The sequence below is a fragment of the Panicum hallii genome, chromosome 3 (assembly GCF_002211085.1).
Source record: "Panicum hallii strain FIL2 chromosome 3, PHallii_v3.1, whole genome shotgun sequence".
NCBI lineage: Eukaryota > Viridiplantae > Streptophyta > Magnoliopsida > Poales > Poaceae > Panicum > Panicum hallii.
This window is the reverse complement of record NC_038044.1, coordinates 15,387,027-15,404,646: the sequence shown is the minus strand read 5'-3', so window position 1 is coordinate 15,404,646 and position 17,620 is coordinate 15,387,027. Positions and strand designations below refer to the sequence as shown.

General features: G+C 51.3%; 4 protein-coding genes across 5 annotated transcripts; 3 read left to right on the top strand and 1 right to left on the bottom strand.

Moving 5' to 3' along the window:
* The first annotated feature begins 117 nt into the window (after positions 1 to 117).
* LOC112884322 (cytochrome P450 714D1-like) lies at positions 118 to 8,079 on the top strand. Its single transcript, XM_025949703.1, has 3 exons — positions 118 to 563; positions 6,462 to 6,688; positions 6,806 to 8,079. Exons 1-3 carry the CDS (start codon positions 233 to 235, stop codon positions 7,871 to 7,873), a joined length of 1,626 nt encoding a protein of 541 aa, XP_025805488.1. The 5' UTR covers positions 118 to 232; the 3' UTR covers positions 7,874 to 8,079.
* An 842-nt stretch (positions 8,080 to 8,921) lies between these two features.
* LOC112887186 lies at positions 8,922 to 9,815 on the top strand. Its single transcript, XM_025953300.1, has one exon. It carries the CDS (start codon positions 8,937 to 8,939, stop codon positions 9,567 to 9,569), a length of 633 nt encoding a protein of 210 aa, XP_025809085.1. The 5' UTR covers positions 8,922 to 8,936; the 3' UTR covers positions 9,570 to 9,815.
* Positions 9,816 to 11,048: 1,233 nt separating this feature from the next.
* LOC112886908 lies at positions 11,049 to 15,434 on the top strand. 2 transcript variants are annotated; one of them, XM_025952931.1, is made up of 8 exons: positions 11,049 to 11,450; positions 12,712 to 12,856; positions 12,931 to 13,081; positions 13,167 to 13,292; positions 13,377 to 13,457; positions 13,813 to 14,005; positions 14,100 to 14,370; positions 14,859 to 15,434. In XM_025952931.1, exons 1-8 carry the CDS (start codon positions 11,259 to 11,261, stop codon positions 15,071 to 15,073), a joined length of 1,374 nt encoding a protein of 457 aa, XP_025808716.1. In that variant the 5' UTR covers positions 11,049 to 11,258; the 3' UTR covers positions 15,074 to 15,434. The 2 variants fall into 2 exon arrangements, with proteins under 2 accessions (XP_025808716.1, XP_025808717.1); XM_025952932.1 differs by lacking the exon at positions 11,049 to 11,450 and adding an exon at positions 12,268 to 12,397.
* Positions 15,435 to 16,492: 1,058 nt separating this feature from the next.
* LOC112884235 (protein LURP-one-related 8-like) lies at positions 16,493 to 17,431 on the bottom strand. Its single transcript, XM_025949608.1, has one exon. The coding sequence runs from the start codon at positions 17,300 to 17,302 to the stop codon at positions 16,652 to 16,654; it is 651 nt and encodes a 216-aa protein (XP_025805393.1). The 5' UTR covers positions 17,303 to 17,431; the 3' UTR covers positions 16,493 to 16,651.
* Between the last annotated feature and the right edge of the window lie 189 nt (positions 17,432 to 17,620).

Sequence of the window (17,620 nt, the reverse complement as noted above, 5' to 3'; positions counted from 1 at the left end):
TCCCACCCAAGCAGGCCTAGACCTACATACCTTGAGCACCTTAATTAATTAGCGCATGCCTCGCTCAGTCACTCTTACTTTACCACGTCTTCTGCTATATAAACTCACCCGCGGCAGGAGCCGCGGAGGGAAGGGAAGAAGGGAACACACACAAGAACTTTCTTGCTAGCCAGAGACTAGAGAGGGAGATAGGCTAGGAGACGGTGCTGCCGCTCGCTCGCGCAAGGCGGCCATGGAGTACACGAACAGCTCCTTGCCACTGGCGCCGCTGCTGGCAGGGTGGTGCGCCCTCGCGGCCGCGGCGCTGCTCCTCGCCGCCGCCATTTCCGCGTGGCTGCAGCGGCCGCGCCGGGTCGCGGAGGCCTTCCGGCGGCAGGGCATCGACGGCCCGCCGCCGTCGTCGTTCCTGTCGGGGAACCTCTCCGAGATGCAGGCGAGGGCGGCCGCCGCGGCGGTGGCCGAGGCGCCGGCGGCGGCCGGCGGCCGGGACTTCGAGAAGGAAGGCTTCGACGACTACTGCAAGAAGATCTTCCCCTACTTCGAGAAGTGGAGGAAAGCCTACGGTACGTCTCCTCTCCCAGCCCCTTAAATCTCCCGCGCCTTATTAACTTGTTAATATTCATGCTTGTGTGCTTAATACTCGCCTCTTTATTAGCCCTCAGATTGCCATCCCTGTTGTTGCTCTCATGCAAAATAGAATCTTGTTGCCACCTTCGTTTTTTTTTTTTGCGAATGAGTTGTCAATAACAGCAAAGCCCGCATGGCTACTACTACCAAAAGGAACTAGGGTCTTGCCCGTTTGGTAAAAATTATGTACTAGGTTTTTATGAGAAATATAAGTACGTTGTAAGCCGAACTCGTAAAACAGAAATGACACCATGGATCTCTTATTTCAAAAAAAAACTTCTGCTCCCTTCCATAGTTTCATCTCAATTTTATATGAGCAAGCACCATGGATCCATTGAAGTGGCACTGCACTAGCCTATTCCCCAAGCAAGTTGACTAGCCGCTAGTTGTTGTTTAAAAGATACTGCAAGTACCAAAAATGTAGCAAAGTCACTGCTTAAAGAAAACAAGTGGGCGAAAATAACGCCATTCCCCTACCAAGATGGGGTTTGAGTTGTCAATGAAGTCAACATCAGAAAGCAAGCAGGTTCATCAAGGAAAAAAACATACTAGATAACAGATGCAAGATAGAAACCGGGCGCAGTCAACTCCTACCGGCCGGGTGTCCAGGTTCCTGGGCCACCAAGTCTAATTGGAGTAAATAAATAAACAAATAAATTAAAACTGATCCCGTTCTGTCTAGCAAGTAATTGCAGACAACACACAACCGCCTAGCTAGCTAGCTAGAGTAGCTAGGAGTGTAGGCAAAGGTAGCTGCGGATAAACAAGGGGCGCGGGGGTGGCCATGTGGTCAAACTGTCCTGTGCATATGCATGCACGTATTAATTGCCGGGGGGGTGAATGAATAATTGGCATGCTGCCTCGCTCGGTTCTCCGGGACCGTCCGGTTTGACCTATGGGGCTGCGCAGCGCGATGATGTGCGCATGGCTACCTAGCATGGACTCGCTGGTCCACCGTTCATGGGCGGGCGGGCTGGCCGGACTGGACTTTGGACTGGACTGCTGGATAGCTCACCTCAGCTGCTCTGCTGGTTAGATCCTGTGCATGCACAAAGCAATTTAATTATTGGGAGCAGGGAAGAATTGCTCTTTTGATCTATTTTGGGGGCCCAGCAGTAGTGTCTTGCTGTCAAAAGAATTGAAAATGTACGTTAAAACCACTTCACATTCTTCTCTTTTTTTTTTTAAGATAAAGGAACAAGAGAGTATTCCACACTGACTCCTCCATCTTAACGAATGCTACATATAAATATAGCGGCACCTCCCCTGTAAGTTATACTATTATCAACCTAAACATGTAGTAAGTGTATCTTAAGGCAACAAGATTAGAATATACTCGATTGATGAGGCCGACGCCGACCCCAACAGCTAGCCGTACCTCGCATGCAACTCATCAGCTAGCAACCCCAGCCACTGACTGTGTCAAAGACTACTGATTAAGTAACTGCAGCAGCAGCAGCAGCAGAATCATCTGACTACTGACCTGGTAGTTATAATATTATTATTATTATAGCCGGCTAATCAGGTAGGTTTTCCGTAAACGGGCATCATGCATGTTGCCATTAGCTGTCCGCACCCGTCAGGGCAAGGGCTCGTCGATCCTGCCTGACGTCTCGCCCATGCCTATCCACTGCCTGCCAAATAGAGATCCAGCCCACTGCCGCATCCGGTTCTAGCTTTTCCTCAGCCAGATAGAAACGTACGCGATGCGGCCAGGTGCTCTCTGAATCTCAACTGACCAAAGCGCCGCACCTGACAGTACTATCGGTATATATGCATATATATGATGTAATTATATGTACCATCATATACATATATATATATATTAATATACAGTATATATAGATAATATATTTTGGCTAGGATTCCTCCATTTTCGGTGCATGTTCCTCGAAGAAGAAAAACGGAATAGGTGCTGCTTCTCAGCTGGGCCCGCTGATGTATGTAGCAGTCCATTGACAGTTTCAGAAGGCTTCAAACTTCAAACCAGAATATAGCTATGTGAGTTGGCAATTAGGTGCATGCATGCATGATAGGTAGCTGACTTGTTGCGATAAAGATAATAACAAGGCCCCTCCTGTATAGTATAATTCAACCTGAAATAGTTATGGAGCGTGAGTGTATAATTAAACTTTTTGTCAACGACGCTCGCAAACCATAATAATAGAGCACTATTGCCCTGGTTGTTAGCGCACGAGAAATGCATATGATATTTCTTCTCCATGCTAAACTTTTAAGTTTATTCTTTGTCGAATGCGACTTTGATGGAAACTTGGAGCAAAGTTTACATATGCGTGCATCAGAAGACTTGCTTACATCCTACATTCATGCATGGTGCTAGTAGCTTGCTATCTAGGACTCTTGATTTCTTCCTCAGGCCCAATTTAATTATGGAAGATTAACGTTATTCCCCATCATAGCACGATCGATGTGGACTAGAAGCATTAACTTTATGATCTGGCATGGCGTGCGTAGGATGTGACAACAATTGTATTCCCCCCCCCCCCCTGATTTAATTGAATAAAAATTATTATACGACGTCCTTGTTGCGGTACGTCACAAATAAGTGATGTTGCGGGTTGTCTAAAGTTGGCCATTTTTTTTTCAAAAAATAAAATCAGTTTGATTTTTTATGTGTTGTGTGGGTATCTGACAACAACATGAGTATATCTATATTGTCGAAAACTAGTTTCGTAATGATATAGTTTTGCTACGTGTCACTATAGTCATATTAACAAAAATTGATGGTCAAAGTTTCATTTTAGAGGCCACATCTTTTTTTAAAAAACACAGTACAGATGCAGACGTTCACAAATACGCACGCACACTTATCTCTATGAATATACGCACGCAATCCTACCCTATGAGCATCTCCGAAAGACTTAGCTAGCAGAATCACGACATTTGTCGATAGGTACATCATCTACCACTGAAAAAATAACGCCGGTTAAATTCTAAAATATATCTAAAAAAATGCGAGCACCCATACTGAATCTAGAACTTACATACATGGACAGGCAGGTTCCATCACAAGAACCCGGTTCGCATTCTAGAGGCCACATCGACGCTTCAAAAACGTCACCTGTTTGTCAATGGAGGCAGTACTGTTTGTTTAGCTTGTGCTTCTCCCTGATTCCAAGTAAAGGCATGTTGACCAACATAAACATACACATAGTAGTAGCTAGCTGCTAAACTATCCTTGAAGTCAGTCTTAAACTAACAAACCGCCACGAAACCGATCATCAGACAGCACCCACCTTCTTCCCCGTATTCCTTGTTTCTCAAGACACCAAATAAAGAATCTAACTTGATTATTAACATCAATGCCCTGCCAATCACCCAATTGACTTGTACTAGCTGTATGACTTTTGGCCGGGTAAAATGACAATAAATTATTTGTACTTCCCAACAGCACACCAGATCAATACCAGATCGATGCCCATGATCTCCAACGGCTTCAAATAATTCAACCACTAAACCAGTAGCTAGCTAGAGGTGTGCCCCTCCTACCGGCCGGCCCCAGTCCATATGGAGGGAATCAGCTCCCAGTACATGCATGCTGTGCCGGCCCCCAACAGGGCCATCGACGACTAGGTTATCAGCCCTGGCTCTAGGGCAGGGCTCGTAGCTAGCTGGTCGTCCTAGCACACAGCCGCAGACGAGAGGACCTTGCTCATGCTGCCATGCATGCATGCGCACAGTAGTCGCAGTGCTTGCATGCACACACTGTGGTGCTGCACCAACCACGCATCTTTCTCTGGCACACTGCACCTTTAAGGACTGAAAGCGCGAACGAAGCTGAACACCTCTGCCCGATCTGCGTCCATGGACCTCTCTCTCCTACGAGGAATCCACATGGACCTGATGCCTGCGTCGTGGCTACCCTCTGCCTAGCAGCTAGATGCAGGTTGATCTCGCCGTCGCAGCGATCCGTGATTCTGTGCATCGCGGAGATCGATCAGTGCCTCGCTCCTTTTTCTTTTGCCATCATATATCTCTGATTAGCTTCACACACCTTTCCTTTCCTTTCCTTTGCGCAATGGGCTGAACATGAACACCAACCCTATGTGCTTTGTTTCTCTGAAATAAAGCGGGGAAACCTTGTTTCTAAAAAGTAGGCTGAACATGCGGCTGCCTAGCCGGCCAGGGCGTGCTGCGCGAGCCTGTCTGCACCGCGCGGCGATGTCTCGCCATTTGGACGGTCACACATAGAGAGACAGTGACGTGGCTGACGATGAAATTCGTGTGTTTTTTTGGGTCCATCTTTTCTGTAGGAAACCGGCCGGGAGATATCTGTACAAGAGTACAAGCAAGCTGCCGGTTGGTAGCTCGCATTGAGGACTTGAGGTAGCATCCTAGAACATCGCGGCGGTGGACGCTGACCAGCCAGCAGCTATTAGTTGAGGCGCCGCTCGCACGCACGTACTAGGGAGTAGTGGAGTGGCTAGCTTGCCGTCGACAGGCAACCGCCTGCCTTGACACGCCGCCGGTCCAGGCCAAGGAGGGGTCCCTTTCGCGTGTGCTGGGATGCACGCGTGCATACCCCGGGAACGGAGAGGTTGAAGGGGGGAAAGGAAACCACCGTGGCGCGCGGCCGGATCGTATCGGACCAGGTGCGTGTGCGAGCGAACGGCCGGTCGGCGTACGACGGCTCGATCGACGACGTCACGCGCGCCGCCGGCGAAGGACACTGCGCCCTGTTCTTCTCTGCGGCGTGTATGCTTGGCTGCGGCATGCATGCCCCCCGCCTGGTCGGCCGGGCGTCCCTGTTGGATCGGCGGCGTGAGTAGTAGTGGCCTGATCCGATCCGCTAGCTATTAGCTGCGGCCCGCAGGACGCTGGTCCATCCATCCATGATCCATCGTCCATGCCACGGCGATACTTCTCCGCCAAGCAAGGCAACGACCTGCTAGCTAGCTGCTGCTCGTGCACGTGCACGTACACGCGCTAGCTTAGCTGCTGATGATGCGCGCGCACGAACGACCGTGACCACACGACAGGGCCAGCTAACGGCCGGCACCGGCACCGGCGCATGGGTGGTGGCGAGTACGCACGACGTGAGCGTTGCTTACGACCGATGCCGATCGCCATGTCGCCATGTCGGCGAGAAGAAGCGAGGCTTCGTCTCAGATCTCGACCGAGGCGGGCGGTTAGCTAGCTAGCCGGCAGGGATCCACCGTCCATGTGAAGCTAGCTACCAACAAGCGGCCGGCGGCGAGGAGACGATCGACCCAGGACCACCATGGCCGCGCCTGCCCGCGAGGTCACTGTCAGCTTGCTTGCAAGACGTTGGTTGCGTCGTCGCCGATCGATCCGGGCCACGAGAACGAATCCCCGTCAAATCTCAGGGGCGGTCACTGCTCACCGCCACTGGCCGGTCAAAGATTCAGCTGGTCAGGGATCTCCGCCCTTGGAGGGTGCGCGTGGGAGGATCTTCTTACCGCGATACCACGAAACACTTGAGCAGTCAGTGCGTAGGCCAGCCGGCCGGGTCCACACCGGGGAGCGTGTCGTCTAGCTTTGACCGAGTTTTGTAAGGCCGGTCAACCGGGCGCCCAGGATCCTGGAGATTACTGCTGCTGCGTCGCGGTGCTATGGCGTGCGTGCATGTGTCCAGAGAATGCCCATTGGGCCATTGTCTCGGCCCACGTCCTCCCAAATGCAACGTCTCAGGCCAAAAACGGGCCGAAACATCCAGCAAAGCAAGCCCAAACCAGACGGCTTGCTCTTGGTCTTGGGAGCCCGAGAGCAATTCATTCCCTGTTTCTTTTCCTTTTCTTTTTCTTTTCCGGACTGACGACTGAACCCCGCTCGCGTTGTCTCGGTGTGTGCAGGCGAGACGTACCTGTACTGGCTGCGGCGGCGGCCGGCGCTGTACGTGTCGGACCCGGAGCTGATCCGCGAGATCGGGCGCTGCGTGTCGCTGGACATGGGCAAGCCCACCTACCTGCAGAAGGGCCAGGAGCCCCTCTTCGGCCGCGGCGTCCTCAAGGCCAACGGCGCCGAGTGGCACCGCCAGCGCAGGGTCATCGCCCCCGAGTTCTACATGGCCAAGGTCAAGGTAAGGTTAACTTGCTGCTGCTGCTCCTGCACGTGACAGACTGACCTCGATCGCCCGAGTTCCGGCGCGCGTTTGTGTGCGTGTGCGTGTGCGCTTCATCCGTTGGTGCGCGCGCAGGGCATGGTGGAGCTGATGGTGGACGCAGCGCAGCCGCTGCTGCGGTCGTGGGAGTCCAAGGCCGCCGCCGCGCCGGGCGGGGTCGCGGAGGTCGACGTCGACGACGACATCCGGAGCTTCTCCTTCGACGTCATCTCCAGGGCCTGCTTCGGCGGGGACTACTCCAGGGGGCGGGAGATCTTCCGCCGCCTCAGGGCGCTGTCGGGCCTCATGTCCGAGACTAGCGTCATCTTCACCATCCCGTCGCTCCGCCACCTGCCGACGGAGAAGAACCGGAGGATCTGGAGGCTCACGCAGGAGATCCGGTCCCTGATCCTCCAGCTCGCCAGCGAGCGCCGCCGGGCGGGGGAGGGGGAGCCGGCGGCTCCGGCGCCCGACTTCCTGGGGTCCATCATTGAGAACAGCCGGGACCAGCCGCGCGCGGACGACTTCGTGGTGGACAACTGCAAGAACATCTACTTCGCGGGGCACGAGACGAGCGCGGTCACCGCGACGTGGTGCCTCATGCTCCTCGCCGCGCACCCGGAGTGGCAGGACCGCGCGCGGGCCGAGGTGCTCGAGGTCTGCGGCTCCGGCGCCGGCGCGGGCGCCCCGGACTTCGACGCCATCGCCAGGATGCGGACGGTGCACTCGGTGGTGCTGGAGACGCTGCGCCTGTTCCCGCCGTCGTCGTTCGTGGTGCGGGAGGCGTTCCGCGACATGCAGCTTGGCCGGCTGCGCGCCCCCAGGGGCACCTACCTCTTCGTGCCCGTCTCCACCATGCACCACGACGCGTCCATCTGGGGCCCCACCGCGCGCCGCTTCGACCCCGGCCGGTTCCGCGACGGCGTGGCGGCGGCGTGCAAGCACCCGCAGGCGTTCATGCCGTTCGGGCTCGGCGCGCGCACCTGCCTCGGCCAGAACCTCGCGCTCGTCGAGGTCAAGGCGCTGGTGGCGCTCGTCCTCGCGCGGTTCGCGGTCGCCCTGTCGCCGGACTACAGGCACGCCCCCGCGTTCCGGTTCATCATCGAGCCGGAGTTCGGGCTGCGCCTCCTCGTCCGCCGCCTCGGTCCCGACGGCCGCCACTGATGACGATGCGCGCGTAGATGTTCAGCAAGTGTTTGGAGTTGCGTTTTGTAAAGACGTACACTAGCTAACACGTGAAACAGAGGACAGGGATTACCACGACACCGATGAACACACACAGGGCCGGAATAACAGGAGTGTATGTAATGTACATGAAGGATATGCAGTAGTAATATACTGAAGAACTTGTCTGAATTTCAGGGTACAAATCTTCTTGTTTCAGCTGTTTAATCGGTATCGATACTGTTTTGTAGCACAGAAATTTCAGGAATGAACAGTGTGAACGATTTGGATTGACGGCCAATTCACTGTCAGATCAGGTAGCTGAATCCCCTGATCCTCGTTGAGCCATTGCATGACCTGCTGCTGCTAATATCATGAGGACACCAGAGCAAAAGAGGCAAGGTGAAAAGTTTCAGAGATCACATCAGGGAAAGGGACGGTTTCTTGAAGGTGTTCTCTCCCTTGACACATGAGCAGCTGAGCATCACCGTGGCGAAAGCATTTTGCCTCCTGGATTCTTGCTCTTATGCTATAGGTGCTTGGTTGAGTGATCCAACGTACGACAAGGACGCCGGTGACCGGTGTCCTCTGGTTTCTGCCCTGCAGCACTAATAAAACCGCGCTGGTTGCTTGGTTGAAATCACGAAAGCGGAGCAGAGATTGCGACGACATCAGCGTTTAGCGCATCGATCTGACTGACCCTGCGATGCTGGTTTGCAACAAAATTCATTCATGCACAGCGCTGTACAACAGCGGATTACCCGTTCGCAGCGCAGAAAATTCACAAATTTTCGTAAGGAATACAGTTGAATTCAAATCGAGAACTCCTGTATTCCAAGAAGGCGCGCGCTTGTAAGTTTTGTAGCTTCGAGTTGAGTGTGCTTTGCTGCAACAGAACAATGTAGACATACACGTTGTGTACACCTGTGTTACCTGTCCCCTGTATCTGCTTTGATTGGTTCGAAATGTTGGGAGCGGGTGGTCTTGGTCTCTTGGACTCTTGGTGTATACATAAGCAAGAAGCCAAGAACACACTTGCGTGAGGCGCCACAGCTCACCAAACATGTCCGAGTCCGGCGGCATGCCGCCCCAGCACCACGGCCCCCAGAAAGTCCGCCGCCGCCGCGTCCTCCTCTGCCTCGCCTTCACCGCCCTCGCCCTGCTCCTCGTCGCCGCGGCGGCCGCCATCGCCCTGCTCGCGGTCCTCCGCCCGCGGGACCCCGTCACGGAGCTCCTCTCGGTCAACGCCACGGGCGTCCTCCCGCGCGTCGTCCCGCTCCCCACCGTCTCCGTGCAGCTCAACGTCACGTTCCTCCTCGTGGTCCGCGTGCGGAACCCGAACCCGGCCGCGTTCCGCCACGGCCCCGCCGCCACGTCGCTCTACTACCGCGGCGCGGCCGTGGGCTACGGCGAGGTCCCGGCCGGGACCGTGCCGAGCCGGGGCGCGGCCACCATTCGGATGAACATGACGGTGCAGGCCGACCGGGTCGTGGCGGCCGCCGGGATCGGGGGCCTCGTCGCGGACGTGCTCGCCGGCGAGATGGAGTTCGAGGCGAGGACCGAGGTGCCGGGCACGGTCACGCTCCTCGGGCTCGTGAAGCGCGGCGTCGAGGCCAGATCGGTGTGCCGCGTCGTCATCGGCGTCGCCGACGTCAACGTTCGGCGTCAGGAGTGCCACAACGAGGCCAAGCTGTAAGGAGTCTTTGATCTCGGCGATCGTGCACGTGGTGTGGTGCGCACGTACAGTATGTGAGTGAATTTGTACATGTATATATACAAGTACTATATACGTACACATGTATTGTGGAATTCCGGGGAGAATTATTGGCTGTATGCCTGTATCAGTGTTCCTGTGGCCATCGGCCATGCACAAGCTGTTTTTTACTAACAGAGTTATGTAATGCTATAATTATATTACGTTAAACATTTGTTTGTATATGTATTGAGATGTGTATTCCATACTACGTGCTATACAAACATGATACTTTTGCAAAAAGAAAATGGGCGTACAACTACGGTAGATTCGTCCCTAGCAGTTTAGCCTCCTGCGTCGTCTATCAGGTGGTATACGACCTTATGCGTAAATCGATTATCACATGCAACCCTCTTAATACAACCGCCTATACAAACTGTCCGTAGAAAATAGCATCTAAAATCTTTTAAAAATAATTTACCAAGAAGCCACACATTTTTTTTTTCATGCGAAATGTTGGTGTGAGTCGCAACCTATGGTCTCAAGCCTCATGCGATCCCACCTTCCTATCTCAGCACACGCTCATAAACAATGGCTATCGTGCAATTTATTCTTTCTTATCCTTTTTAGTCAAATCTTAAAGTTGTGTATCGAGCGTCTAAAGTAACGATAGCATTTGAACTACAAAGTTATATAGATCTATTCATGAGCATAGTCCCACTGGATGGGAGCCATCCATATTCCTACACAAAGATGCTACTAACTCTGTTGGTCGTTAGAGAGATTTGATGTCGTGATAATTTTTGCTACACCTCGGGTGTCAATGGTTGTCAGTTTATTGGTGGTTATCTTTGATGTTTTACCGTGGAATGTCGCTACATCATGGTATTTTTCGTTTTTGTTAAAACATAATGCATACTACCTTTCTATCTCAAATTATCAGTCATTTTGATTTTTCTAGATATATAGATTTTACTATACATCTGGATGCATAATAAAAATATTTTTTTTTTCAAATTTTGATTTCATATTTCTGCGGCTTCCAGACCTCTGAATCTCCTTCCTTCGACAAACCACGCGCTCCATTTAAATTTCGAACCAAAACCAATCCGGCGATCCCTTCCAAAAGTGGAAACGCTCCATAGTCCGCGCGGAGCGCCACTTCCAGGTGGAGCCCCCAGCTCACCAGGACCACCACCATGGTATGAAATGAAACCGGATCTCGCACGCTACTAACGGCAATCCTACTTGTATCCCTAATCAGTGGGTCCAATAGAAACTGGGTCCCATGGATCAGTGATATTTACAGAAGGAGGCTAGGTCCCGCTCGCTCGGACACGACCCCGAAAAATTCAAACCAGCGTAGCCAGGCTTCGATCCCGCCCGCGCAGCCCTCGTCTCGCTGACATTTTGTCCCCACATGTCAGAGGTCACAGGGCGCCTCATCTTAAACACCTGCCCAATTTCTCACCCATCTCCGTCTCCCCGTTTCTCTCTCCCCCTCTCTCTCTTCCCCCCCAATCTCCCAGCTGAGCTTGAGCTCCCAAACCCTAGGCCTCACCGGGGAGCTAGCTCCGCCGCGCCAGGATGCCGCTCGTCTCGGAGGCTTGACGAGTCCGGCCTCCAAAGTTTATCTCTTCGGCGGCGGGCGCGGCGGGGTTGCTGTGGGAGGCCGGGCGGCGGGGTGCGGAGATGGAGCCGAGGCGGATCTCGGCGAGCCCGCGCCCGTGCAGCGGGCGGCGGGTCGTGGCGAGGAAGAGGCCGAGACAGGAGTCGGTCGTGAGCAGCGTGCGGAAGCTGCAGCGACGGGAAATCAGCTCCCGCCGCGACCGCGCCTTCGCCATGAGCGCCACGCAGGAGCGCTTCCGCAACATACAGCTCCAGGTTGACCCCCTAGCCCGGTTACCACTACCTCAAGCTTCATTTAGATCCCTTTCGTGCAACCCTGTGGCAGGGTTAGCCTCCGGTGCTGGATGCGAGTAATTGCTGGTTGGGGAAGAAGGGGCGGCTTTGTTCACGGACCTCGTGTTTAGCTTGGGCTGGCCGATTTTCCGTTGTGGTGGGCACCTAGATTTAGTGGGAGCGGAGATCTGCTGAGTATACTTTTGAATTCTTGTCGGTCACTCTTATGGCTGCTGATCACCTTTTCCTTTCCCTGGTGCCTTTGGCTTCTTCTTTAAACCTCAGGTCATGGCACTGCTGTTGTACAAGGGAAGCATACCTTTTGTATTTTCTTGATCATTTTTATTTCTTCTGACATATAGTCGGCAGAGCTCCTGCCATCCGTTCGAAAGAAGCAAATTCTCGTTGTTAACTGAGAGTAGAGTTCAGTGCTGGCCGGTATACTGGATAGAGAGGTAAAAGTCGTTTGATACATGTGGTGTGGCTTATATAGCAATGCCTGTTTGAGGAGCGGCCAAATTTAATGTTCATATGTGCAACCTTGTATCAAACCCTTTTGTGACTTCACACTGGCCTGTTTACGCATTTCAGCATTTCTGGTTTGTTCAGTTTGTGGCATTTTTTTTGAGGGTACATTGATATTTGCTTGGTCAGGAAAAAAGAAAAGAGGACTATGTGCTGATGTTTGAGATTGTTGAAGCCTGATCTTTAGTGATTGCTTCAACTTGTTTATCCTCTGTAGGCTATAGCAAATGCCAAATTATAATTCCTTGGTCTTTGCTAGGGATGCAAGTGGGCTTGTCGGGGAGTCCGCACATAGGTGAAAAAAATGGCCTATTTGCAGACAATCCCGCTTGCATACCTAGTCTTTTCCGTGGCCTCATTGTTACCAAGTTGCGGTACAGATGCTGGAATCAGCTACTAACCAGGTATCTGAGTGTTTCCTTTGTGCCACTTGATGCCTTTGTTATTCATGAATCTGTAACATTGTATTTCTGAATAATGAATTTAACACTGTATGCTGGAATCAGCTACTAACTAGGCTTGTTATCACTGGCACTCCAATGCTCAACCACAAGCATTTTGCGGCTGGAAATCACCGTATTAGAGTCGTCAACCTTTGCAATATCTGAGCTTTTATCACTGTTGGTGCAGCAATGAATTTATCTTAAGCCATGTTCTTGGTGACATCACTTGACTGCACTTGAAGTTTCTAATAAAGCATCTTTTTTGTTACTTCTAGGAAGAGTTTGACACTCATGACCCTAAGGAGAACAGTTTGCTACTCCCTTACTTGAGGAAAAGGTCAAAAATCATTGAGATAGTTGCAGCGCGTGATATAGTCTTTGCTCTATCACAGTCAGGAGTATGTGCTGCTTTTAGTAGAGGTATGGTATGCTTGTCTTCTTGTTCCATTTCTGCTTCATCTGGCTTTCCTGAGATTCTCTTTTTATATTTCCAGAGACAAATGAGAGAATATGCTTTCTGAACGGAAGCCCCGATGAAGTTATCCGCAGTTTATTTTTCAACAAGAATAATGATTCACTCATTACTGTGTCAGTATATGGTTCTGAAAATTTCAGTGCTCTGCGATGCAGAACAACTCGAATCGAGTATGCTTTTGGTTCCATACACTTTGTCAATGCAATTGCATTTTTACCATGTCATCTTCCTTGAGAAAATTTTCAACTATTCAAGGTACATTCGGCGTGGACAACCAGATGCTGGTTTCCCTCTTTTCGAGACTGAGTCTCTGAAATGGCCTGGATTTGTGGAGTTTGATGATGTCAATGGAAAGGTTTTAACTTACTCTGCTCAAGACAGGTACATTGAGTCACTGACTTCAGTAATGTCTGAGAAATTGAATATTTTGTGATTCTGCTCTGATGCCAACTCATCCACACGCAGCACTTACAAGGTGTTCGATTTGAAAAACTACACATTGCTGTATTCAGTAGCTGATAAGAATGTTCAAGAAATAAAGATCAGGTACTTTGATGTTTCTGTCCTGTGTTCCCTTTTCCTGCGTGCTACCCTTGCCAGATGCTCTTGATGTTTGTTTCCATTTTGATGTGGAGTAAATTGATTAGCCACATTTTAATGTGTCTTTTGATAAGTCAACAGCAAAAAGTTGTGTGCTTAAAACATCTTTAAATAGACCAGTCATTCAATTCTAGGATGTGATATATATCTAATGCATGTACCGCGGGCAATAGTAGCTTTTACAGCTCATCATTTTTTTCAGCTTAAAATGTTCTATTTGATTCTTTAGTTGATTTTGATTCTATATTACTGCTATTTACATTTGTGTGACCTCAAATTATCTATGTTTTTTTGGTGACAGCCCTGGGATAATGTTATTGATTTATACAAGGACAAGCAGCTCTGTTCCTCTGAAGATTCTTTCCATTGAGGATGGTACAGTCTTGAAGTCCTTCAGTCACCTTCTCCATCGTAACAAGAAGGTGGATTTTATTGAGCAGTTCAATGAAAAGCTTCTGGTCAAGCAGGAAGGAGAGAATCTTCAAATTCTTGATGTAAGCAGTGTACCTAATACAATCAAACAAAAATATATTTGTTTCGTAATTTGGGTTTTAACTTTGGACTCACCTGTGTACCTAATGTATGTAGGTAAGGAACTTCCAGTTGACAGAAGTCAGCACGACTGAGTTTATGACTCCATCTGCCTTTATTTTTCTGTATGAGCTGCAACTGTTCCTGACTTTCCGGAATCGATCGGTAGCAGTTTGGAACTTTCGAGGTGAACTGGTCACATCATTTGAAGATCACCTGTTGTGGCACCCTGACTGCAACACAAACAACATATACATAACAAGTGATCAAGATCTTATTATTTCGTACTGCAAGGCTGATTCCACTGATTCATCTTCAGAAGAAAATGGTGAGCATTTTTTTTTGATATATTGTTCAATTGCTCATGTATTTTTACTGCAGTGCCTTTTGCATTCTACATTTCTAAGCTATGTTCTTTTGATTTTCCCTTGTAATTCTTCCATTGCCAACTACATCATGTTTCTTGTGCTCCTCATATTGAACTATTTGAACTAAATTGCTGTTGCACGATCTCATATTGTCATGCATTTTGATGACTAAACTTAGGATTACTTGAGTTTCGTTAACCTGCATTTTTTTTTTCATTTTGATAAGTTGATTTCTTATTTCGGGTGGAATTCACTGTATCTTTTCACTTCAGAGTGATGTGCATAAAATGTCACATGCATGGTATTTGACATGGGGCTTCTTTTCTAAAAATGCTGCATTTCCTCCATCCTTTAAGATAATGGATAATAGGCATGATATTGCATTCATGGCGCATAAAGATTGCTCGTAGGCTGATTGGAACACTAATCTCTCTTTCGTACAATGCAGCTGGCTCTATAAACATAAGCAGCATACTGACAGGAAAATGCTTGGCAAAAATAAACCCTGGAAATGGAAACTCATGCAAGCAAAAGAAAGCATGGAAGTTCCAGAATACAGTCTCTGAGGCCCTTGAGGACATCACAGCTCTGTACTACGATGAAGAGCGTGATGAGATCTACACTGGCAACCGGCATGGCCTTGTTCATGTGTGGTCGAACTGAAAGCTGAAAGCTTTCACCTACAGCATGGTGATCTTCAGCTTCACCTGTATGTGTATTAACAGCCAGTACCTCATGTGGTGGGGCTATGAAGGGACCCCCCAGCTCCCAGGGCCCAGGTACCTAGAGATGCTTCATTTTTTGAGGCGATTCTTATTTATCCCTGCCTGCCAATAGTTCTCCATCCATTCAGACCCCCCTCAGATTTGTTGTAGAATTGACGCTCGTCATGCGTTTTCACCGTAGCCTGTAGCTTTTGGAAATGTTGATCATGTCCCTCAACTCAGTCCCAGAGTGAGTTCAAGTGTAACGGATGTACCTTGCTCGTAATGAAATTTATTCGTTGAGTTTTCATCCGTTGAAATGCTTCCATTGTGATATACCATATGTCCCGAACTGGGAATCTTGTCCTGAATGTCTGGGTTCTAAGGCTCGCGAGGATGCTCACTGGAGGGGATGCCTCCTTTCAGAAGTCCTGTAATTTGTTTACCAGAGTTCATACTGCATACGCAGGCACAAGTACAACTCTTTCGTGATGAAAATTTGGGATTGAAAAACTCTGGTTGATCAGAGTTGAAGCTTGTTTGCGAATTGAAACGCCGGAATCAGACCGATGGCTGGGTGTCTGCTGAAACTCCTGCGCTCCAAACAAGCTCTGAAACTCTGAATCCGGTGGCCGCTCAACTACGCAGCGCACGGCGCAGTCTATGTGCTCCACCACCGCCCTCCCCGGCCGCCCCGCATGGCACGGTGCTAGCGTCGACGACTACGCAACCACCTCGACGAGTCGGCGAGCTCCGGCGGTGGTCGCGCAACTTTCGGCGCCGGAATTCAACACGCATCACTAGCCTCGCTGGGGGCAAGACGGCTAGAGGAGGGTGAGTGCGTGCTGGACTGGCGGCCTGGAAAAGGAGCACACACTTCACCAACCGTTTGTCTCGCGTGCCGGCCAGGCGGTTAGGATTTCGATCCCGGGTGGGATCGACGCTTGGCGCTGATCCACTGTGCAGTCTCTCTCTCGCCAGTTCATCATGGTAGCATGTACTCATGAAGTGGGGGACAAGCAAATGTGATGCTCAAGCATGTCCCCTTCCTTTTTTAGTGGACTCAATTTGAACCGGCAGAGGAACAATGGCCAGGCGATTCTTTTGGGTATGGCAATGTTTTGTTTTTCTGAAAAATAAGCGATTTTTCGAATGCGATTCAGGCTTCGCATGAGAAATTATAATGGAAACTAAGTGGGGAGGGGGGGGGGGGATAGAAATAGAGACAGGAAATTGGCCTACTCTAACTTTTTTTTGTATTTTTTTTCTGAAATATTTACACTTTGTCCTCTCTTTACAAGGTGCATGGTTTACTGCCGGGTTAAAAAAAAAACAAAACCACACACACCAAGAGAATTCGATCCACATTCACATCGTATGACCCCAGTTAATCGGCTTTCATATCAAAGAGGAACGAAAAAAAAAGGCAGCCATGAGCAATTCTTTTGCTCCTGGGCCAAACAATTGGGGGCAAAAGCGGAAACGAAGCACCTGCGCCAAATGGGATGGCACGGTGGCTACAGCCTACAGGCTAGGCCTAGGAGGACCAGCTCCTGAGGAGGGACGGCTTGCCGAACATTTGGTCGAGCGCGAGGACGACGGCCATGGCCAGCGACACCTCCGTCCCGGGCTGCACCACCAGGCGGAACACGTCCGAGCCCACCGCCTCCTTGGGCCGCACCTCCGCCACGGCCCGCCGCCGCTCGTCGTACACCGTGCAGCACCGGCGCAGGTACGACCCCTCCACCTCGTACCCGCCGCCGGCCCGCTTGCCGCCCGCGGCGCCGGAGCACGGCGCGACGTGCGCCATGGACTTGCCGCCGCCGCCGCCGCCGCCGCGCATGTACTGCGCCGCCCGCTTCACTGCGTAGAGCGGCGGCAGGCGCGTCTCCTCGCCGGGGTACACCAGCCACTGGTCGGCCCCCAGGCCGATCACCTTCCTGCGGCGGACGGTGAGCACGGCGCGGCCGGCGGCGTCCATGAGCACGACCTCGGCGCGGGAGTCGGAGGCGTAGCTGTCCACGCGGTACACGAGGTTGCCGCTGGCGTCGAACACCGTGAATCCCCTGCAGTTGAACAGCAGCGACTTGCGCCACACCGTCAGCGTGACCGGCCCCTCGTCGGCCGGCGCCGCCGCCGGCTGGCCGAGGCACGTCACGGCCACGTTCGGGTGCACCTTCGCCGTCATGCTTCGATATGGATGCAGACGGGCGGATCGAGATTCAAGAATGGTGGTAGTGGACGGAGGAGGAAGAGGCAGTTAGGTCGCTAAGCTAGCCGGGCTGAGGGAGGAGAGAGCGATGGGAGGGAGCTTATGATTGTGCCACGGCTTGAAAAATGGTACCGGGCGTGAGCGGCCTATATACACGCCGCTTGGACGGGAATGCCCCTGGATAATTAGGTTGGGTAGGAAGGGTTATGTGGCAGATGGCTCTCACGTGTGTTGGGGGCAGGGGATGAGATTAATAACTATATATCCCCTAATAATGCTCTGCCACTTTTTATG

What these genes read in the sequence shown, in the direction of transcription:
- LOC112884322 (XM_025949703.1), top strand. Translation starts at nt 233, where the DNA reads ATGGAGTACACGAACAGCTCCTTGCCACTGGCGCCGCTGCTGGCAGGG. An exon ending in GAAGTGGAGGAAAGCCTACG is followed by an intron (nt 564 to 6,461) that starts GTACGTCTCCTC and finishes CGGTGTGTGCAG; the next exon opens with GCGAGACGTACCTGTACTGG. An exon ending in TCTACATGGCCAAGGTCAAG is followed by an intron (nt 6,689 to 6,805) that starts GTAAGGTTAACT and finishes GTGCGCGCGCAG; the next exon opens with GGCATGGTGGAGCTGATGGT.
- LOC112887186 (XM_025953300.1), top strand. Translation starts at nt 8,937, where the DNA reads ATGTCCGAGTCCGGCGGCATGCCGCCCCAGCACCACGGCCCCCAGAAA.
- LOC112886908 (XM_025952931.1), top strand. Translation starts at nt 11,259, where the DNA reads ATGGAGCCGAGGCGGATCTCGGCGAGCCCGCGCCCGTGCAGCGGGCGG. An exon ending in TGCAGAACAACTCGAATCGA is followed by an intron (nt 13,082 to 13,166) that starts GTATGCTTTTGG and finishes CAACTATTCAAG; the next exon opens with GTACATTCGGCGTGGACAAC. An exon ending in GTTCAAGAAATAAAGATCAG is followed by an intron (nt 13,458 to 13,812) that starts GTACTTTGATGT and finishes TTTTGGTGACAG; the next exon opens with CCCTGGGATAATGTTATTGA.
- LOC112884235 (XM_025949608.1), bottom strand. Translation starts at nt 17,302, where the DNA reads ATGACGGCGAAGGTGCACCCGAACGTGGCCGTGACGTGCCTCGGCCAG.